At 29.7% G+C, this 21,768-nt stretch overlaps 3 protein-coding genes across 4 annotated transcripts; 2 read left to right on the top strand and 1 right to left on the bottom strand.

The window, feature by feature from the left end:
- Positions 1 to 1,648: 1,648 nt before the first annotated feature.
- Positions 1,649 to 4,590, top strand: LOC130899623 (uncharacterized). Its single transcript, XM_057809691.1, has 4 exons — positions 1,649 to 1,654; positions 3,541 to 3,716; positions 3,819 to 3,929; positions 4,457 to 4,590. Exons 1-4 carry the CDS (start codon positions 1,649 to 1,651, stop codon positions 4,569 to 4,571), a joined length of 408 nt encoding a protein of 135 aa, XP_057665674.1. The 3' UTR covers positions 4,572 to 4,590.
- Positions 4,591 to 5,301: 711 nt separating this feature from the next.
- On the bottom strand, positions 5,302 to 21,738 carry LOC130899322 (ras-related GTP-binding protein C). 2 transcript variants are annotated; one of them, XM_057809194.1, is made up of 8 exons: positions 21,595 to 21,734; positions 21,161 to 21,541; positions 20,696 to 20,873; positions 11,308 to 11,444; positions 11,100 to 11,242; positions 10,755 to 10,903; positions 9,141 to 9,328; positions 5,302 to 9,085 (listed from the first exon to the last, which is right to left on the bottom strand). In XM_057809194.1, exons 1-7 carry the CDS (start codon positions 21,595 to 21,597, stop codon positions 9,177 to 9,179), a joined length of 1,143 nt encoding a protein of 380 aa, XP_057665177.1. In that variant the 5' UTR covers positions 21,598 to 21,734; the 3' UTR covers positions 5,302 to 9,085; positions 9,141 to 9,176. The 2 variants fall into 2 exon arrangements, with proteins under 2 accessions (XP_057665177.1, XP_057665176.1); XM_057809193.1 differs by having other exon boundaries at positions 5,302 to 9,328; positions 21,595 to 21,738.
- Positions 14,582 to 16,695, top strand: LOC130899324 (uncharacterized). The gene is made up of 2 exons (XM_057809198.1): positions 14,582 to 15,776; positions 15,833 to 16,695. The coding sequence occupies exons 1-2, from the start codon at positions 15,413 to 15,415 to the stop codon at positions 16,513 to 16,515; spliced, it is 1,047 nt and encodes a 348-aa protein (XP_057665181.1). The 5' UTR covers positions 14,582 to 15,412; the 3' UTR covers positions 16,516 to 16,695.
- Positions 21,739 to 21,768: the final 30 nt, after the last annotated feature.

Below are 21,768 nucleotides of genomic sequence, written 5' to 3'. Positions count from 1 at the left end.
TTAGTTATTTTGTAACCTTATCTGCGCGTGCTTTGTGGTAAATCTAATCTCTTTGTTGACTCGTCGCAGATGTAGTTCAGCTGGTCGATTATCAATTTCTTTTGCATCCAAGAAATGTAGTTACTTTTGGCTTAACAACTAACGATATGTAAGTTAGACCAGCTTGAACATTTCAGTTATTTTGAAAACTAATCTGCGCGTGCTTTGTGGTAAATATAATTTTTTTGTTGACTCGTCGCAGATGTAGCTCAGCTCATCGATTATCAATTTCTTTTGCATCCAAGAAGTGTAGTTACCTTTGACTTGACAACTAACGAAATGTGAGTTAGATCAGATTAAAGATTTCAGTTATTTTGGAAACTAATCTGCGCGTGCTTTGTAGTAAATCTAATCTTCTTGTTGACTCGTCGCAGATGTAGCTCAGCTCATCGATTATCAATTTCTATTGCATCCAAGAAATGTAGTTACTTTTGGCTTAACAACTAACGATATGTGAGTTAGATCAAATTAAAGATTTCAGTTATTTTGTAACCTTATCTGCACGTGCTTTGTGGTAAATCTAATCTTTTATTTTATTGTAGAAAATTACGAGTATCTGGCAGAAATTAAGTACAAGAAGACAAAAGAGTTAGTTTTAATTTGTAGAAACTAAGAAGCCTCAAAAGATATTACATAAAGATCTTAATAAATTGTGCGCACAAATAGTTTGCACACCAAAGCCTTAAGTCTCTGTTTCAAGCATTATGAAAGGTTCTCAACCATGTATCATAGCTAATACAGGAAAAAAAGTACCAAAGCTTTGTAATCAATCAACTGATCTAATTGACATACGGTATTGGAATTGCAATCAAACCGATAAGCTAAGCTTTATCTGGATATGCTTCTAATCGAGATATACTGTTTTACATTCTTTGCACGTTGCTTAGCTTGAGGTCAAGAGGTTGAGTGGCTCATATAAACGACTGATGGTAAATAAAAGATAATATGATAAAACCCAAAATTCAATACGGTGGACGTACTAGAACTAGGATTGAAAATCGTTGTTATGAACCCCACTTTTTGTAAAAGATATTAAACAAAGTAAAACTAAAAGCAATCCGTTCTTTGGTGTTGCTAAAACAAACATACTGATTAGATCTCGAAATTCAGTTATTTAAATTTACATAAAATACCAACGGAGACATATGGAAATTAACCCAAATAGTAATGTATAGCCTCGGCTAGTACGATGTGTTATTTTAGTCAGAAATCTTTTGATAAATAATTAACAGATTTGAATCAGGTAAATATACATTAATGAAGTAGTCGTATTGGGGTGTGTTTCTAATTGAATATTAGATAAGCATTTAACGGATGACACCTTCAGCAATTGGGATGTTTTTGAATTAATAGATTTCTTCTCATTATGATGCTTTTTCTCTAAAATCCCAAATTTCTACTTTTGTTTTAGTGATTCTCATAAACAAAAACCAATTTATAGGTTATAATTGGCACTTGGATTATTTTTAAGATGGTTGAACTACTGAATTTAATAATCATTAGTTACTTTGGATTATGTTTTGGAAAAAGTGATGTTACTATAATCGATAAGTCTAACGTCTTTTTGAGCAGGAGAAAACGTTTTTTAATGTTTCCTCCTGGAAGCAATATGGCGGTAAGATTTATTTACATTTTATTGTTATTAAAAATCTTCAGTTTTTTGTTATTAAAAAATTATTTTTCCGTTATGTAAGTTTGAGAAGCTTAATAAATATTTTGATTTAAAGATTTGTAAAGTGTAGCGTTATATACAGATAAGAAACCCAACATAACAGTTCTTCAGCGTAGGAAATTTATTTGTGGACAAGATCCAAGATCCAAATCTTGAGAGCAGAAACTACAATCATGGAAGGATAATAAAGCTTAAACCAAAAACAACGTAGATTTAAGGAAGATATTCAAAATTAGCATCCATCAAATTTGGGATCCAATCATACTTGAAATGCAATTATTGACAAAATGAAAACTAAAAGTTATAACTTAGAAAAGTTACATTGCAACCAAATTGACTAATTTATGATTTGAACTTGAATTTGTTAAACAGATTTTTGACCCAATTGAACATGAAAAAACCAACTTGCGACCAAATAAATCTTGGAAAGTCATTTTTCCACCAAATTAAGCTTGGAAAAGGAGATTTGCAATTAAATTGGAATTTAAGATTAAATTAAACTGAGAAAATTCAACTAAAATTTGAAAATGCCAATTGTTGAGTAAATAATACTTGAAAAAGCCAATTTTTTATTAATAAAACTTGTGGATTCCTTTTTCTACCTAATTAAACATAGTAAAGCTAAGTTTTGAATAAGTCGTTTTTACTAAATTTGGAAAAGTCAATTTTGAACCAACTTGGAATTGTTCATATGAGGATAATCCAAATTGTGGGATAATAAAATTTGGAAAAGCCAATTTTTTACCAAATATAACTCAGGAATTCATTTTTCCACTAGATTAAACATGTAGAGTCAATGGTCAACCAATGAGAAATTATAGATACTAGGGAAATCAGATATTTCACAAAATGAAACTTAGAAAAGCTAATTTTTAGCTAAATTAATCTAGGAAAATTCAATTTTTGAACAAATTAAGTTTGACATAAGTCGTTTTTCACTAAATTTGGGAAAGTCAATTTTTCAACCAACTTGGAATTGTTCATACTAAGAAAATCCAAATTGTGAGACAATAAAACTTGGAAAAGCCAATTTTAACCAAATAAAATAATTTTTCCACTGAATTAAACATGTAAAGTCAGTGTTTAACCAATGAGGAATTATAGATACTAGTAAAATCGGATATTTCACATAGTGAAACTTAGAAAACTTAATTTTTGGCTAAATTAATATTGGAAAATTTAATTCGAAATATAATAAATACTTCGAAATGTTCATAATAGGAAAATCCAAATAAAACTTAGGAAATAGTTTTTCCACTAAATTAAACATGAAAGAAAATTATAGATACTAGGAAAATTGAATATTTGGCAATATGTAACTTAGAAAAGCCAATTTTGGCATAATTAAACTAGGAAAATTGAATTCTTGAGCAAATTAAATTTGGGGAAAGTCGTTTTTCACTAAATTAAATTTGGAAAAGTCAATTTTTTCAAATTGAAAACAATAAACTGGAAATATCCAATTTTTAGGAATTGAAAGAACCAATTTCTGACCAAATGAAGCTTTACTGATCTTCATAGAGTCATTCAGATGCTTTCTATAACTAACTTAGTAAGCTTATTGGCTTGTATTTTAGAAGGATGCACTTTTTCTGTCTTCTAGAATACTTAGTTTTCCCTATTCTGTTATCTTGTTTTTAGTAATATTGAATGAAGTTAAATAACATCATCAGTTGATAAAGCCATATTGTAGTATTTCAATCGTTATTTCGCTTAACTCATTATTTTATATTCTTCTTGTTTTTTTTTTTTTTTTCTTATCATCCATTTTCCATAACTGTCCACATTCTAGTTGCGTCTTCGTTAATCTTACTATAGAATTATTATAGATTTCCACAGCTGGAGTAGCGGCATTATTGAGATCTCAACCGACAGGAATCAATGTTCTTGGAGAGATGGACTGCCCGTTTGCTTTACCAAGCGATACAAGAATATTACGACGATCTAATTGGATCAAACGACATAAAAGGGAAATATATTCTACACTGAAAGAAGCGTTAACAATGTGAGTTGTATATCAAAGTCTTTCTCGTTTATCGGTTGCTGGTTTACATGTGAAACAATATTTTAAATACTAGCTAACAAACAATATGTATTATTGTTACAGAAATGGATTTAATGGAACAGCGTGTGTATCAAAAATGATTTGCGATGCTAAAAAATATGTGCCAATGAAAGGAAAATCTATGATCAAAGATATTCTCTTGCTGGTTTTCGAGTAAGTAGAATATATGATTTAAGGACTTTTCGGAAACTATGATCGGATTAACCTGATAAGAATGTTCGAAAACTAGCCCGGATCACGTTCACTGATCTGATCTGATCGAGTTAATCGGGACTTATCATGTGTTTTGATCCTTTCTACCCTGGTAGACCGGTGGATAAATGCGATCAGCTGAAGGGTTGTTTTATTTGTCAATGGTTATGGTTTTTTTAACATTAAAAGTTATTTATTCTCCTTAAATGACTGTCTACTAATTATTCTCATGAGCAACAAATATTATACATCTAAAATATATTATACTACTAAATAAAAATCATGGAAAAATTAACGCACATAAAAGTAATTGAAATCAAAAGTTCGTGTTAAATTCCAAAATTGAACGTGACGTTTTGAAACTCGTTCTGGACTAGGATCCTTAATCAGGTGATCTACTGGAACTCCAATTACGGTGTCCGATAAACCCTTTATTTAATAAATTTCAGTACTATTCTGTGTGTATCTATACGTGAACATGTTTTCAGTTACTCCGAAGAAGACTTCAATAATGAAGAATTATGTTCAGAAAATCTAGAAAAAAATTGTCCAATGTCCATTATGGAACACGTTTTAGAAGAAGTTACATCATTAAACGATTGATAGTTGTATTAATAGCCGCTAAATTAAAGAAATGATGTATAATATATTCTCATTTTAATTTTCCTCGTATATTTTTAATTTCTAAACATACAATTTATGTTTTTATAATATTTCTCTATAGCTTTCATTTCTACAAATGGAAAACACGTATGACGGAATCTTGAAATGGTTCCATTTCGGAGATGTCTAAACAGAAATTAAGATAAGTTAATTATAACCTTTGCCAAATTTAATTCTCTGAATTATTGCATTCTTTACATCTCTTGAAAATATAAAACAGTAAGAGTACCTTCAATTCAATTCAACGAACAATAAATATACACCAATCAAATTATAACCGAATTCGATTCACTTTACTTGTCTGTATTTCCCCGGAATATACGCCATCTACGAGAAGCATGAGATCCAATTTTGACAAAAATAAATCCATAAAAATTAATTTTATGCCCAATAAAACTGATCCTAAAAAAAAACAATAGTTGACGCAATTGAATATGGAAAAGCAAATAAAACTCAAATAAGCCAGTTCTGATGATGGAAATTGTACAGAGTTTCTCTATAAATGGAATATCAAACACTAGAATAATTTTTCTATTTGAACCAGAAGTTTCAGAGATTAACGCAATCATTCAAACAAAGAAAATAATCAGCATTATTACACTATTATAGATGAATAAGTAAAAAAATATCAATTATCTAGGATAATTCATTATAATAAAAAATCTTGATTCTGTTGCAACAATTTTATTTGTAAAAACACTCTACAAACATAATAGAACACAAGGAAATTTTGTCCTATAAACAAACCTTATACAATAAAATACCTTAAAAAGCATAGAAAAGTTAATACATTAAAATATAAATAAATAAAGTTAAAACATTAAAAAATCGGAGAAGTTCAAGTATGTATTCATAGGTACATGTTATTAAAGCAGCTATTCTATTCTAATAGGTATTGTTTATAACACATAACCTCCAAGAGATCCGCTGAACACAAATATTAAATTGATTGTTCAATCCAATTTTGGAAAAAAAATTAAATAACAACAGACAGGAATGGTAAAGCCCATTTAAATAAATAATAAAGTTAACGAAAATAAATTCGTCGGAACGATGTATATTATACAAATCATCATTCGAAAGTATGCAAATAGTGATCATGAAATTTGTATATAAACACACTGTGATAAAAAAGAAATCGATAATAGCATAAGATATGATTAACAAAATAATAACTGATTCACTTCAGATTGACATAAGTAAAAATCTAGTATAATTAGTACAATTTTATAGTCGGTTCACGCAGATCAGTCCAAGTTATTTCTTTATTTTACTTTCAGATTCCTAGATGAATCTGTCTGTTATTGTCAATGATAATGACATAAAACTAAATAATTTTACGTTGATGGTGAAAGAAACCAAACATAAGGAGATCAAAAAAAGATGATATGAGAGCAGGAGGACAACGTCTCAAGAAGAGCTCACAAGGAGGCTAAATATTCAGAATTCAATAGAACATTAAAGACCTATTAAAAGAAGAAGACTAAAAGAAAGTTAAACGGATCATACGGAAAAAACACATCAAGGAAACTATCAAAAAGATGAGAATCAGAAGGGGGCTAAATGTTCAGAATTAGACAGGACAGACCCCTACAGGGTGTCGCTTTCATGATCACTAAATGGCACATTACAGTTACTACTGATTGAGTATTAACAAATATTATTTTTATATATATTTATTTCATATTTACAAGTAATAAATAGATACATCTCATGATGTCTCACTCCTATTTCAATAGTGCCATATTCCAAAAAAAAATAAAATTGACATTCGGATTCCGCGTGAGGCACCAAGTGTCACTATTATAATGAGTTACTAGTGACTATACGTCTCACGAAGAGTGCCGCAAGCAAGTATATTATCTCATTTCATCGAGAGATGTTACAAAAATCAAAGCTATAGGGCCATAAGTAACACTGATTTTCATAACATGAAGAATTTTCAGACGCAGATCGGCAACAGCTTTGACATGATTCTATAATTCTTAACTCAACAATTCTAAATAAAATTAACATCAACAGTACTGCCATATCATTCGAAAAAAAACTTTTAAAACTGTATATAGATTTTAGATTACTTTTTACATAACTAATCAGTAAAGAATTTGGTACGCCTATGTACCGAATTAACTGATCCAGAAAACATTTCGTTTATAATAGTTTTTATTACGGCTTTCCTGTAAAATTGGCATCTTTGAAATTATGGCAGTATTAAAATAGGTGTGCGATATTAGAAAATTATTTACTCGCTTTTATTACTGATAATAATAAATTTATAATACATTTATACAAGATGGCTCATCAAAACTTCTTTAAACTGTAAATGTTTTGTATAGTAGATATAGAGGAGAAATGGACCATTGATATGTCGAAATTAACTGAGTCAGAAAAAATTTAGTCTAAGTTGAAACCACTGACTCACAAAAATAAAAACTCAGTGTTTGATAAGCGTTTGGTGGAATCTGATACCGAAATCATCTATTCAGAATACGACTCTTTAACAAAAAAACTTGGCAAGTACAAAAATCACAAAAAATTCATTATATGCATTACCCGGACAATTTCTGTTAATTGAAAACAAAACGGAGCTAGATGAAGTAACTTTGACTTCAAATTTGTATTCAGTTGGTCAAAATATATGAAAATATACTTTTTGTGCGTCAGTGTAATGTTCATAATAGAGGAGAGTAATTAAATTGTGGGCTAGGGCTTTAATATTGGCAAGTAACAATTCTCCAAAAACAACAATCGAAAGACGCCACGAACGACGATCATCTATCGTATTCAATCAGCTTTAGCATAGCACTTTGTCTTGTCGGTCGGGCGCTAGATGCCGTTTTATTGCAAAAAATAAGTTTAATTTTATGATTTATTGTTCAATTATGGACTAGGAGTACGGTCCTAAGTATGGGCTAGGTCTGAGACAAAGAATGCGCCTCCATTGAGACCTGACACTCAAATAGAAGAATCTACTTCTGGAATTGAGCTTGCACCAACTTATGATAACAAACCTTCGTCTTCCGGAATTGATCGCAGTAGTCTAGTCTAGTATCTGTTCATGATATCAGTTCCGTGCCCAACAAAATTAGAAAGACATCTAATAGAGGTACAAAATTTGCCGTGGACTCGGCTATAACTTCATCGCCGTATAAAAATTGGAATAAATCAGAAGAAAATTGAAAAATGAAAAAAAAGTAACCCAAGCAAAAGAAAAATAACTAAGTTGGAATTTCTGCACTACACAACACTCACAATTACACTGACGCGGGTTTCGATAATCAAGTTATCATCTTCAGAAACTGAAGATAAACTAAATTCTATTAATTTGACTTATCTATACTATAGTTTAGTAGTTAGGGAATATATGTGACGATTCCTGTCAAGCGAGGTCTAAGGAGATAGGCCCAAATTTAAACTATTCCTTTCAGTCCACACTATAGTTTAGTAATTAGGGAATAAATGTAAAGATTCCCGTCAAGGAGGTTTTTCCGTTTGAATTATTTTTCGCAGGAGAGGGTTCATTAATGGTAAATTTTAAATTAAAATAAGTAAGTCAAGTTAATAGGTTTTAGCTTACCTTCAGTCTCTGAAGACGGTTATCGAAACGCGCGTCGGACAGTGTACTAGTGAGTTTTGGTGTAGTGGTACTGTAAATAGTGTGTTCAGTACAAGATATTAGAAAACCAAGATCAGGGACACTGAAGAAAGTGAAGGTGAAGGTATCCAGTTTAAATCAGATGCCCCCATAGGAGAAACTCCTGACACTCAGCTGATGCAGCATATACATTTTAATTTTTTTTTCTTTTTTTCGAGAACGCAGTAGGATGTGTAATTTTTGGGTATATAATGACTGTGTTGAGCCAAGTTTTGATACATGTAATTTTTGTAAGTAAATTAAGTAATTTCTTCCACCTACCAAAGAAATTTTATTTCTTATCAGATAAACATAAGTTTCTATGTGTCCCATATTGGAGTATCTGATTCATATTTGACGCCTTTTTGCAATTTAATGCTCAGTTTAATAATATAATATTAAGAACACTGTTACTTCACTTCAAAAATATGTGATTATTTTTAAATCAATAAATGGTTAATATTGGAATTTTTTTTTCATTTTCAGCCCATATTTTGTTACTTTCCTCTAAACACCGTCTTGTCTTTCGAGACGGGTATGAGCACGTGCAATGCTCAAAAAACCAGTCAGTGTTAGCAATTTTAAATGTTAGCGTGATGTAATTCAAACTGTGTGACTCGTTTATGAAAGCTTCATCTTTAAATATAAAATTAAAGTTAAAAGCTGCATAGAGATAATGATTCAATAATTTATTATTCAAAACATTATTGGTCATATCGATTAGTTACTATCACAAAATCAGTTTATTGCATACTAAGAGTAATATTTTAGTTAGTGTTGCAGTACGACGTCGTTAGTAGGTTTTCATTTCCCACGTTTTCTAAAAATAACTATATTAAGAAAAAATACAACAACAAACAAAACATTACAGGTACATAATTTTTTCCTAGTTGCTCAATTTGAATGACGATTCATGTTGAATTTTCATCGTTGACTGTAGCATTGCCATTAACTACGGGAGTACCGACTGAATTTGTCATGGGTGTTGGAGAATTTCTACTTCTTAATTCAAAGACTTGTTGTATTGCGTTACGGAAACATAAAAAGTTGTAATCAATTATACCTAGAAAGTTAGAAACATTTTATTAAAAATTCGTATTATTGTGTGAAAAGAATATTATTAGATTTATAATAGGAAAAAACTTATTTCAATAATTAATTAAAAAAAAACGTGAGTGAACTTAATAATAAATTAGAAAATAAATGTCTTATGATATTTTTATCAAACTTTGACAATTCGTATTTTAAATTATACATATTTACATTGAAAAAGTGTGCTCTAGACTAGTGCTGGAGTGCAAAAGAGTCCTACAGAATCTGGTGAGTGATAACTGGCAACGACGAGGCTTACTCACTCATCAGACTGGCATCACGAACGATCCGTGGTGCATGGAGGAGGTTTAAACATTTAGACAAGCTTCACAACTTGCTTAATGACATCAAAGGGTTCAAGCCAAAGCGCCTGAACGGCTTTTGGTAACGTCAAGTGGGGCACGACTGGCCTATCTGAAGGCCTATGTGCTCAACGGGCCCTTGGCCGCCCACAATTAACTATGAACTATTTACATTGAAACAAACAAAAAGAAAAGTTGAAAACTTATCACAATAAAGAAGTGAATAATAATTGAACGAAGAGATAATACGTCCAGATTTAAGAACAAATAAAAACCAAGAGATAGATGATGAATTAGGAAAAAAATATATTGATACATTGAATATATGTTAGAGGAAGAAAAACTGGATTAAACATTTTTGAACTACTAAAAAACTCATTCAGAAGTGTTTTAATACAAACCTGTTTGAAAGTGCATTCAATAGCCTTCAATGCCGCTTGTCTAAGGCTGGTAGGCATATTAGGGTTACTTTATTTCTGTTAGCTAGTGCTTTCAGAGTGTGTTTATACCGCCAATTTGTTTGAAGGTGCTTTGAATAGCCTTCAAGGCCACTTGACTATCGGAGAGAATGTGGTTTCAATTTTTACAATGTTTCCGATAGTCAAGAGGCCATAAAGGTATAACAGGAAATGATGAAGTAGACAACCTTGCTAAAAAAGAAGCAACGACTTCATATTATAGACCCTTCTGTGGTCCGTCATAGCAAACAACGAAATGAATGGATGGCTACAAGGATCAGATGGAGTCTTACTGGAGAAAAAATTCATACCTAACACAATCCCAAAAATTCATAACCACATTAGCTGTGAAGTCTGAGGAACTTGTCAAAATATCCAGAAACGACATTAAACTGGTGATCTGACAGATTATTTCTCTGTCTGTAAGCAATATCCATAGAGGCTTGAGACAATAAAAGTCTTAATTCCTCGAAGAAGTAATACTATCACTTTGGAAAATGGGACTAAAAATCTCCAGAAAAAAAGTTTCCTTTATCAATTTGTCTCGTGGATAAATTACGTTGTAATAACAACCTTTATTATACACTTGTGAATAATATACTATTATAACTATTTCTATAGTATAAATATGCATTACCTTTATGATCAAAATTATCTTCTCGTAATATACATACTAGAGCTAAAAATTTATTAACTTCCCTTAAATATAGAACGGTTCCATTATTGAGTTTAATTAGACTCGAACTTTGTTCATCGAAGACTGCTGGAAACTGTTCTTCTTTAATTCTAAAATATATTTACGAAGTTATCAACTGGAAAAACTAGTTCACATAATACTTTTTCATTAAAATTGAAATAATGTTAAAAAGTTAGTAGAAATATTTTTCGGATATTTAAATTTTTGTGAGATGTTGATTTCTATAGAAAATTATCTAAAATATTCAGTTTGAGACTAATTTTAATGTATGAAATAAAAAATTACCCATATATCGAGGAGACATCTATAACAACATCGATCATGTCACAGCATAATTCGTAACTTTGCATGTCCACAGGTGTGGAATCTGTTGCTATATATATTTTAGAAACTACATCAAATAAAAACGACTTCTCTATTGCGGAATTCTAAAAAAGATTAAATTAAACACAAGTTCAATAAAACTTTTGATGATAGTTTTCATTTTACTCACAGTATTTAAAATGTTTAATAAATTTTCTAGGGCCGGTAATTGTGGGATAAGTTTCTGTACAACTTTGGAAAATGCTTCGAAAATCGAATGATCGTATATTGACGTAAGATGAAAACTAAGATGTATTTGGTCAAAACCTGGAAAAAAATCAGAGAGATTGGGCTGTAATTTAAAAATTTTCAATTTGTAAATTTTGAAAATATTTGTGGGAAAAAACAGCTTTTTAACTGATTCTAAATTATTCATTTTATTATTTCTTATTGTATGTAATGGAATCAGCAAGGTCTCTTATCTATTCTCCAGACACCTAACAATTCACCAAACATTCTTTCTGACTACCATGATTATTTATAAAGATATTTTGGAATTGAAATGTTTTTTTTCTATTGTTTTATTTGTAAAGAATTTATTTTCCTTTATTGTTTTTGCTTTGAAATTTCGTTTCCCAGAAAAAAAAACGAATGGGGTACAAAAATGACTCATTTCACGTCTGGTACCCAGTTTAAACCAAACGCCCTTACAGGCAGGTACATTTTACTCGTCTATTTACGTTTTACAATTTAATATTCAGTTGTGGCAAGTTAACGAGGTATAATAATGATATTTTTCTAAGTTCCAAGTAGGACTACAATTAAGTGCATCTGTCTAAATAACGGCGTATAATGCCGTCCAATTTATAATGATTCGATTGCCTTTTAAAGAATACTTTCTCGCATAAGATATAGATATTTTCAAAAGTATTTATAAAAATAATAAATTTATAAAATGAGTTATCTACGCCTATGGTAGATCAAACAAAATTCTTGGCAAGGGTTTTTTATAATATGCGATTGATATTGTTATCATTATTATTATATCTCAAGAACATTTACTTGGATTATTTCTAATGTCAGAAAACCACCTTCTGAAAAAGTTTTAGCAGCAATTGCAGTGACTAATTAAATATCAGTTTTACTTTTCATTTCTTAATGAAAAGTTTTAAAATAGAAATCTCATAAAATACTTCACACCGACGTCTGTAAAACTAATAATTTGCTTATTCGACCTTTTGACCTTCAATTTGTAATTGTATATCTTTCTCTAAACATCATTGTTCAAATATGGGAATTATTTATTTGAAAATAATTTATATTTATTATAAACAATCGACTTATTTTTAAGTTGTTAGAATATTTGTTGAACACATCATTGCCAGGAATTACATAATCATTTTATTTATCTGAAAATAATAAATCAACAAGAACTAAATCGTTTTTAATTGTGATAAGAATAACTGACGTTCGTTTTACAAGGCTAACAATCTATTTCGATTACAGTATAAACGAATAAATTGCTCCATATAATGGAGAATCAACTGTGTCACAAGAAATTACGTACCAATTTAATCATTGGAATAGGACACCCTCTATTAGATATAACAGCAACGGTTCAGAATGATTTTTTGAAAAAATACGATTTAAAAGAAAACGACGCAATTTTGATTACAGAAAAACAAAAAGATATGCTCGAAGAACTGATGAAGTTTGAGGTTAAGTATACTGTAGGTGGTAGCATTCAAAATACGTTAAGAGTAGTGCAATGGTTGACTAAAGTGCACCACTTAACAACATTTTTTGGATCAATTGGTAATGATAAATTCGCAGATATCATGTACAGTCAAGCAACATTAGATGGAGTAAATGTACGATACAAACGTATTAACGCACCGACTGGTACTTGTATGGTGCTTATAACGGGAAATAATCGATCACTTTGTACAAATCCTGGAAGTTCGAAAAATTTCGATTTTGAATACCTTGTGAACGAAGAAAATATAACGTTACTACAAACAGCTAAATATTATTATTTAGGTGGGTTCTTTTTGAATGTATGTTTAAAAACCGTAACAGAAGTCGCAAAATTAGCTGCAAAAAATAATCGACAGTTTTTATTTAACTTGAGCGCACCTTTTATTTGTCATCTACACAAAGAAGTACTATTCGAAATAGTTCCTTATATCGACGTACTTTTTGGCAACAGATCAGAAATTGAAGCACTAGCTGAGAGTTTCAAAATAGATAAGAAAAGTTTACAAGACAAAATTAGAGTTTTAATAAATTGGAAAAAAGTTAATAAAGTTAGAACAAGATTAGTTGTTATTACGCAAGGAGAAAATCACGTTTTAGTTGGAAAAGAAAATAAAATTTTAACATTTTCTGTACCGAAATTAGAGAAAAACAAAATTGTGGATACAAATTGTGCAGGAGATGCTTTCGTTGGAGGATTTTTATCTCAATACATTCAAGATCACGATATAGAAGCTTGTGTGAAATGTGGAATTTGGGCTGCTTCTGAAATCATTCAAAAAGATGGATGTACTTATAACAACGAAACTGATTACAAATCTAGTTGATTCCAATATAAAATAGTTGTTGCTGGACGAAGAGATGCAAAATCAATTAAATGAAACTAAATCAGTTCATGTTAACTTCAGAAATAAAATAATAGTTCATATTCCAGTCAGAATGAATAATACCCAAAAAGAGCACAATAAATAGGTATTATCTTAAATGCCAAACTTCAATGAAAAGTGCATGTTAAAAAGAAATATGGAAACATGTACTGGCTAATTAGAAGAAACTCTACTCTGTTTCTACCTAAGTTTATGCTTTATAAGCAGATACTTGAGCCTGTATGAACTTATGGTATCCAACTATGGGGATGTACCAAAACAAATAACTCAGCAATCACCCAAATATTCCAAAAGTATTGAGGAACATAGTAGATATATCTCCAGAGGCACATGGAAATGATACTGTTGACCAAGCCATCGAGAAATTAGCCAAGAGTCATAAAGAAAGTCTTCATCATCATATCAATGTCGAGGCTATTCAGCTTCTTGACAATACTGGGTTAGAAATAAGACTTAAGAGCATCAAACCCTTAGAGTTAGTTTGGTATTTTTAGTGCAAAAGCAGGGTTTGTGTATTGTGAACCTAAGGACCGCTGATGAGTATACCATAGTTTCAAACTCTATTAGATTAAGTTAAAATTAAACTGCTCATTGACCAGATTGCAATATAGTGAATGCCTTTATTGTTGTTTAATTGAAGAAACAGTTCCTTAGTTTATCAATTACTTATCGCCTTCAAACAAGTTCAATAAAGTTTTGTCTGCAGCTCTTCTCTTTTTTCACAGTTTAACATGTTTCTCTATTTGTTAAACAATTTAATATCAAAATATATAATTCTTTCATCTAAAAACTACCCCTTGTTGAGAGGAACAAGTAAATTTCGTTTCTCGTGCGTATCCAAAATGTTTTGTTTAGATTTCAGTTTTTAAAAGTTTTTTATGGAAAATATGGGAAAACAGACTTCTTCTATACGTTTATTATTTTATTTTTAATGATAAATTTCGATGGTAAAATCACAAAAAATTATATTTGTATTTAAATGAACTGTTACGTTGATCTAGATTTATTAATTTTTTTATTAATAGGAACGTTAACAAAACAATACTAGAAAAAAGGAAACGAGTGAAAAAATTAGGAAAGTTTATATTTCAAATATTTTGTTTAAACTCAGGCTATTTAAAATTGTCGATTTCCTTTTAGAATTGATTGATTGGAACTTTGGACATGGTACACATGTAACATCAGCACACATTCATCAATAGACAAAACGATTAAGAAAACACACAATATATTCAATTATTCACAAAAACCGATTTTTTAACCACTATGTATTAAGCACTTTTGAGTTAATTGAATCTCACTTTTTCTTTAACTTCTTCCCAACAAGTAGAAAGTTTTCATAAACAAACATGTAAATAGTGATGTATATAATAGTTACTTCAATATTCTGTAATAAAATACGATATAGCTTCGATTTTTCACTTATCAACTAACCAATTTTTTTTATCAACAAGTTAAAAAAATATCCCTTTCATTAAATATGAATGTGTTTACACGACAATGGAATCTTTTGACATTGTGAGGTTATCTCTTCATCTAAAAATCAATTTAATATCCTGTTAACCAACATAACCTACAAAACATCAAAACCGAAAACAACACGTGTAAAGTATTTTAAAAAGTTTTCTCCTTAAATAAAAAAATTATAACATAATGGAAGGCGACAGTATTAGGGAAAATCTTTTATTGGGAATGGGAAATCCGTTATTGGATATTTCTGCCGTCGTAGATAAAAATTTCTTAGAAAAATATGAAATGAAAGAAAACAACGCAATTTTAGCCGATGAAAAACATAAAACTTTGTATGACGAAATAACCGAGAAATATGAAGCAAGTTATATTGCCGGAGGAAGTGTACAGAACACGTTACGAGTCGCTCAATGGTTATTGGGGAAATCTAAAGTATGTACATTTTTTGGATGTGTAGGAAAGGATAAGTACTCAAAAATATTGTACGATGAAGCAACGTCTAGTGGGGTAAATGTTCGATATCAGTATAATGAAAAAGAACCCACAGGTAAGTGAGTTTAACTATGAACAAATCACGATATATAAAGTTGGGTGTGTTTTTAGGTACATGTGGAGTTCTTTTAACTGGTCACAACCGTTCTCTTTGTGCTAACCTTGGTAGTGCCAATCATTTTACAATTGACCACTTAAAAAATGAAGAAAATGAAAAACTAATAGATACTGCACAGTTTTATTACGTTTCTGGATTTTTCTTAACAGTAAATCCAGAAGCTCAAATGGAATTGGCTAAAGTGGCTTTAGCAAACAACCGCCCATTCATAATGAACTTAAGTGCACCTTTTATATGCCAGTTCCATATTAAAGCCCTATCAAATGCACTGCCTTATGTAGATTTATTATTCGGAAATGAGTCAGAGGCTGAAACATTATCAGAAAGTTTGAAGTTAGGTACCAAGAATATTGAAGAAATAGCTTTGAAATTGTCGAATCTACCTAAAGAAAATAACAATAGAAAAAGAATAGTAATAATTACACAAGGTGTTAATCCAACAATTGTTGCTTTCAATGGAACAATTCGAAAATTCCCAGTAAAAGAATTATCTGAGGAAAAGATTGTAGATACCAATGGTGCAGGGGATGCCTTTGCAGGTGGTTTTCTATCTCAGTATATTTTAGGTAAAAGTCTCGAGGTATGTATTAAGTGTGGATCTTGGGCTGCAGCAGAAATAATCCAGAGGAATGGATGTAGTTTTGAAGGAAAACCATGTTTTGATCCAGAACAATAAAAACTAATTTTTATACAATGATCTATTATATAAAAGAATAATTGTTATATATTTTTACTTTGTTATACATTTCCATAAAAAAACCTTCGAAATAATAAGATATAATTTTAAATTCTAATAATAGAATCTCTTTAAATTGTTGAAGGTAATTTGTTTAATGAAATATATTCATTAAAAGTACACAATTATTTATTTTCAACATTTCCTATTGCTAATAGGTTGGGCAGAAGTTTTCACATAGTATTACTTAATATAATTGGTAGTTTCAAACTATTGTTTTAATAAAATAGGCAATGATCTAAACAGAAATTTTTAAAATTATCTAATATTTCTCTCAATATTTGCCTTTATGGTTAATCGGGCATGTTATTCAATTAAATCAATAATTAATTTATGGGACTATGATCCAATCTGTTATAAGAATCTATTTATTATAGTTTCAGTTATCTAAAGTAGAACAAATACAGAATTTTCGTAGAAAGTTTATAACTGGTAAAAAATACTTGTTATCTATATTTTCTCTCTTCTTTTTGTGATCTAAAGTTTCTTAATACAATATGTCGTATTTAAGATAAAGAAACATCCATTCTTTCATTATTTGAAAGATTTCGGTTTTGAATTTTTGGTCATTATGAATAATTATGCTTAATTTTAAGGGTAATGAACTGACATTTGTACAGGCCTACTATCAGTAGATTTATTATAAAGTTATTTAGAATTAATTGTTTTCTTTTCTAATGTTCATAGAAAAGTAATTGACACAATGACAATTTAATAGTTTCAGGTATTACAATTTTACTAAAACTTAGAAAGCAATTATTCTAATGAGATCATTAAATTTAGGAAAGAATATACAAATAATTAACTGTCGTTAAATGAAACTTCCTAACTAATTTTCCATCCATTTGAATGCATTTTTTAATTTCTATTCTAGTACTTACTCCAAAAATAAAAATTAAGTGTGTAACATACCATTCGGATTGCTACATTTTTCTTCAACATTTTGAATATATATTTGTTGATCTATTGTGGCACTGTAGTAAGTCACTTCTGATTTATTTATTCTAACATTCGAGAAATTCAATAAAACCTCAGAATGTATTCAAACTCTTCCTTTATCTATATACTGTGATATAAGATCACAACTCACAAAAATTCAAGTTATCTTTATGGCTTTCCTTTTGTTTTAAGTAAATTTTGTATAATAGTTTTCATATAATTTCTGGGATGGTTACAGCCTTCAACTAAATTTGACTTGAATTTGTTTGTTTGTGGTGTACGGGTAGAGTCTTTTGGGTGTGGCTGAACTTCAACCTAACAGCTGTAGAACTGTGGGAAAAAATAAAATGAGGAAGGAAACGGGAACCCAGATGGAAATTATTGAAGAAGGGACGAGTAGAAAGAACAGATTTGAATGAAAGTTGCTTATGCTGTAACATCAAAAGGAAATCCATAAAGATAACTGGAATTTTTGTCAGCACAATAAAAAACTTACTAGCGAATATAAAGAATAAAATCACAACAAATTTACTAAGATTTACTTTGATAGGTGTAGTGTAGATAGGTAGAGGAAGAGTTAGAATCAATTTCGATGTTTTATTGAATTTCTTGAATGGAGTGGGAGATCGATAACAAATTAATTTCTTCAAAAACTCGAATGTTAGAATAAATAAATCTGCTGTGCCACAGTACGAGAATACGTCAACAAAGTAATATTCAAATGTTTGAAGAAAAACGTAACAAGCCGAATGGGATGTTACAAGTGGTACAAATTCACAACTCAAAAAAGTTGTTTCCTTCTATCTTGCATGTATGAAATTTCTGGTTTAACAAATAATGAAAATTCTTGAATTATAAATGCATTTACCATCTATTGGAAAATACAAAGGTTATTCATTGTATCCAATATAACCTCCTTCTAAAAAGTTGACTATGTGATTAATGTATTGACAAAGAAAAAGAGACTACTTCCATCTTCTAGAATCCCAAAAAAGACTTTTACTTTCCAAGACTGGTATTTACAATGTTTTAACTCAAGAAGACTAAGTGTGTCCTAGTATCTACATTTTTGGGAGAATACAACCACATTAATAGTAAACTTAAATCAAATTTAAAATATTACTTAGTGCTCAGTAGCAACATTCTTATCCTTTATAAGTGTCTCATCTTTTTAATGTATTTCAGAACTTTGGATACACACTTCTCATTACAAATTGCATTTATAATAGTTACTTTTCTATGAATAGTAGTATCACATTGAGTGTATCGCAAAATAGCAACGTCCATGCTGCTAAAAGCTTGTTCTCCAAATAATAAGATTATTGTTTCAATTTTTTGTTTTAAAGTCATTGTCATTCTATTGACAGATAAATATACAGATGTTAGTTTTCCAAAAAGATAGCGGCTTTTTTTCACAGTTTGGCATAAAAAGCTGAGCGTTTTGTTTTGCATAAGAATTTTTAATATAATCATAAAAAAAACAAAAAGTCTTTAAATATCAATTATGAAGAGACTGTCTATGCATTACACTTGTAAGTGCTAACACAACATAACGCAATTGATTGGCGGATGGCCAAAAAAAGTTGACCAAAATCAGAAAGTAAATTCTTTCCAGGCAAACTGTATTTATTGAAGTAGAATAACAAAGAAATTATGAATTCTTGTTATCATATTTTTGAGTTTAAAAACATTTTTGGTATACCACTCAACAAAACACTACTGATAACAATAATGTAACTGGAGAACTTTGATACTGTGATAACAAAATTGTGGTGAAACTATTATTGAAATTATTCACTATATGAGCAGTTTCCACAATAATATCAACTTTTTAATTGCAATTTTTTTTTTAAAGTGAGCATTTCCAGCAATTAAAATAGAAAGTATAGGGTTAATAACTCAGTAAATTAAAAATCAATACATACAATACAAGAAATTTCTGGTTCAATTCTTATTTGGCAAAAATGTAGAGATGCCTGGGATTTTCGCAACAAAAATATTATTCATAGGACTGGTTGAGGGTTTAAAGAACAATCTAATTCTAATACAAATAACAGAGATACTAGACATTTTTTTACCCACTGATTTATTCATACTTCTGATTAATATCCACAGCTTTTTGCAATGTTTGTGACAACATATTCAATTAGAAAAAATACTTGTGTAACAGATGTCAATTTTTTTAACAGATGTTTATATGGAATACAGATGTAATTATTATTTTGTTCTGTTAAATAATGCCCATTACAAGATTTACATGTGTAACTTAATTAATTTAAACAAGTTCCATCCAGTTGCTAGAATGGTTGCCTAAACTATAGTTGATTTATTTTACTTTCGTTTGTCATTACTATCAACTGTTAAATTTATTAGTACCTATATAGTCATTTTTTTGTATCATTTCAAATATTAATTCTTCATAAGAATATATAAAGGAGCGGATTATTCTGCAGGCTGTAGTCTAGAGCAGTAGATTTCAAGGGGCGGCTTATTCTATTCAAAAATTGAGTGAGTTCTTTCTAATCAAAAAAACTAGTTACCAGAAAGAAACATACCCCAATGATTTAGAAACAGAATTAGATAAGGAATGCACACACTATCAAATCTACCTTTCATCTGAGAGAATGTTAATAAAAACAAGTTCTAGATCATTGAAAAATCTGTATTTGGTCCAGCGAGAATATAATTTAGAAAACATTTGTCCCAACTTTAATAAAGCATTTCTTATTGCTCTTATACACCAGCGAAAAATTGTTGAAGTGAAAGAAGTTTTTCTTTATTGAAAAGAGTGAAGAATAATTAACACTTTAGTTAAGAAAAGCTATAGACTTTAGCTCTGTTGTGCATATAGCCGGACCTAATAAACAAGTTTCAAATGACAATATAATGTCACCAATTTAAAGGCACAAAAAAATGTATTTTAATGTTGTGATAATCATTTACTACTTGATTGAAATTTTTTTTGCTTAAAATTCTTTGCCCTCAAAATAAACAAGTATCTTACAAAAAACTTTAGTTCTCAAATCATAAACTTTAAATTTTATTGATTAAAATGTAATATAAATAATAGTGAAGTAAGATATTGAATTTCAGAGGTCAATAGTGGCAGAAAAATAGCTTACAAGTGAAGAATCTGTGAATACAGCACTGAAAATATAATAATAGATACAGAATATTTTACCTGAATCATTCAAATCATCTGTAGTCCTTTGATGAATGTCTCTTTGAGATTCCATTTTGAAATCATCTCCTAAACCGTCTACTTTATGAATAAAGACTTCCAACCTCAAATTTGGATTAATTTTATATGCTTTTGTAACAGTTAAATTGAGTTTATTCAATGCTTCAATATAATCATCCTAAAAGTGAAGTACTCATATTTATAATGATTCTAATATTCTTCAAGGTTCATTCATTATTTATACAAATCTATAAATTTGTAAATCATTGGAAAATATTTTACTTCATAACATTGTAAATGTGCATATTGAAAAAAATACTTTGACTTTAGTGACTAACACAACTGATAAGAGCAATTTTAAGATATTTAACTATCAATAAACAAACAAATCAAGTACTAGCTAACACAAAGATGGTGATTCATATCGAGAAATAATACGTTTTTTATAATATGAGAAACAATTACCTGTGCATCAATTACAAAAATCAGAGCTCCACATCCTCCAAAAATCATATCATAATCAAAACTTGAATCAAAGAAATCTATTTGTCCGGGGAAATCCCATATTTGAAATTGTACAAAACTTGAATTGTTTATATCATTTTTTACAATTTTATTGGTGCTTTCGAGGAATAAGGTTTCGTTTGGGGACATCTTATGAAATACAACTTTCTGAATCGAAGATTTCCCAGACCTTCGTAAACCCATAAGAAGAATTCTTGGTTTTTGATCTCCGGACGAAGACATCATGTCATGTTCACCGTCGAAGAGACCGTAACCAAAATCTTTTGGAAAAGAACCAGTCGTACCATCAAAAGGCACTCCCTCTTCATCGTCTTGATAAGACTGAAAATTATCAGTGTTGTAGTACACATATTACAAATTTATTTTTAAAATACCATTTTTGTTCAGTTTGAAAGTAGGTTTGAATTAGGTAATCCTTTTTTATTAATAAAAATGTTAATAATAAACATAAATAAGCAGATTGTTTTAAAAAATATCATAGACATATGACTCACTGACATTTGACATTTTTGACAACTAGTATAGGCAACTCAAAGCAAATGAACTTT

Source organism: Diorhabda carinulata, chromosome 11, assembly GCF_026250575.1.
Source record: "Diorhabda carinulata isolate Delta chromosome 11, icDioCari1.1, whole genome shotgun sequence".
NCBI classification, from domain to species: Eukaryota; Metazoa; Arthropoda; class Insecta; order Coleoptera; family Chrysomelidae; genus Diorhabda; species Diorhabda carinulata.
This window is presented reverse-complemented; position numbering and strand designations above follow the sequence as displayed.

Excerpts from the sequence above, each read along its gene's own strand:
- LOC130899623 (XM_057809691.1), top strand. Across the intron at positions 3,717-3,818 it reads CTGAAAGAAGCGTTAACAAT|AAATGGATTTAATGGAACAG; the intron begins GTGAGTTGTATA and ends TTATTGTTACAG. Across the intron at positions 3,930-4,456 it reads ATTCTCTTGCTGGTTTTCGA|TTACTCCGAAGAAGACTTCA; the intron begins GTAAGTAGAATA and ends ACATGTTTTCAG.
- LOC130899324 (XM_057809198.1), top strand. The coding sequence starts at position 15,413 with ATGGAAGGCGACAGTATTAGGGAAAATCTTTTATTGGGAATGGGAAAT. Across the intron at positions 15,777-15,832 it reads TAATGAAAAAGAACCCACAG|GTACATGTGGAGTTCTTTTA; the intron begins GTAAGTGAGTTT and ends GTGTGTTTTTAG.
- LOC130899322 (XM_057809193.1), bottom strand. Across the intron at positions 11,445-20,695 it reads AGATGATTTGAATGATTCAG|GTTTTGACCAAATACATCTT; the intron begins GTAAAATATTCT and ends ATTTTTTTCCAG. Across the intron at positions 9,329-10,754 it reads AGATAATTTTGATCATAAAG|GTATAATTGATTACAACTTT; the intron begins GTAATGCATATT and ends CTAACTTTCTAG.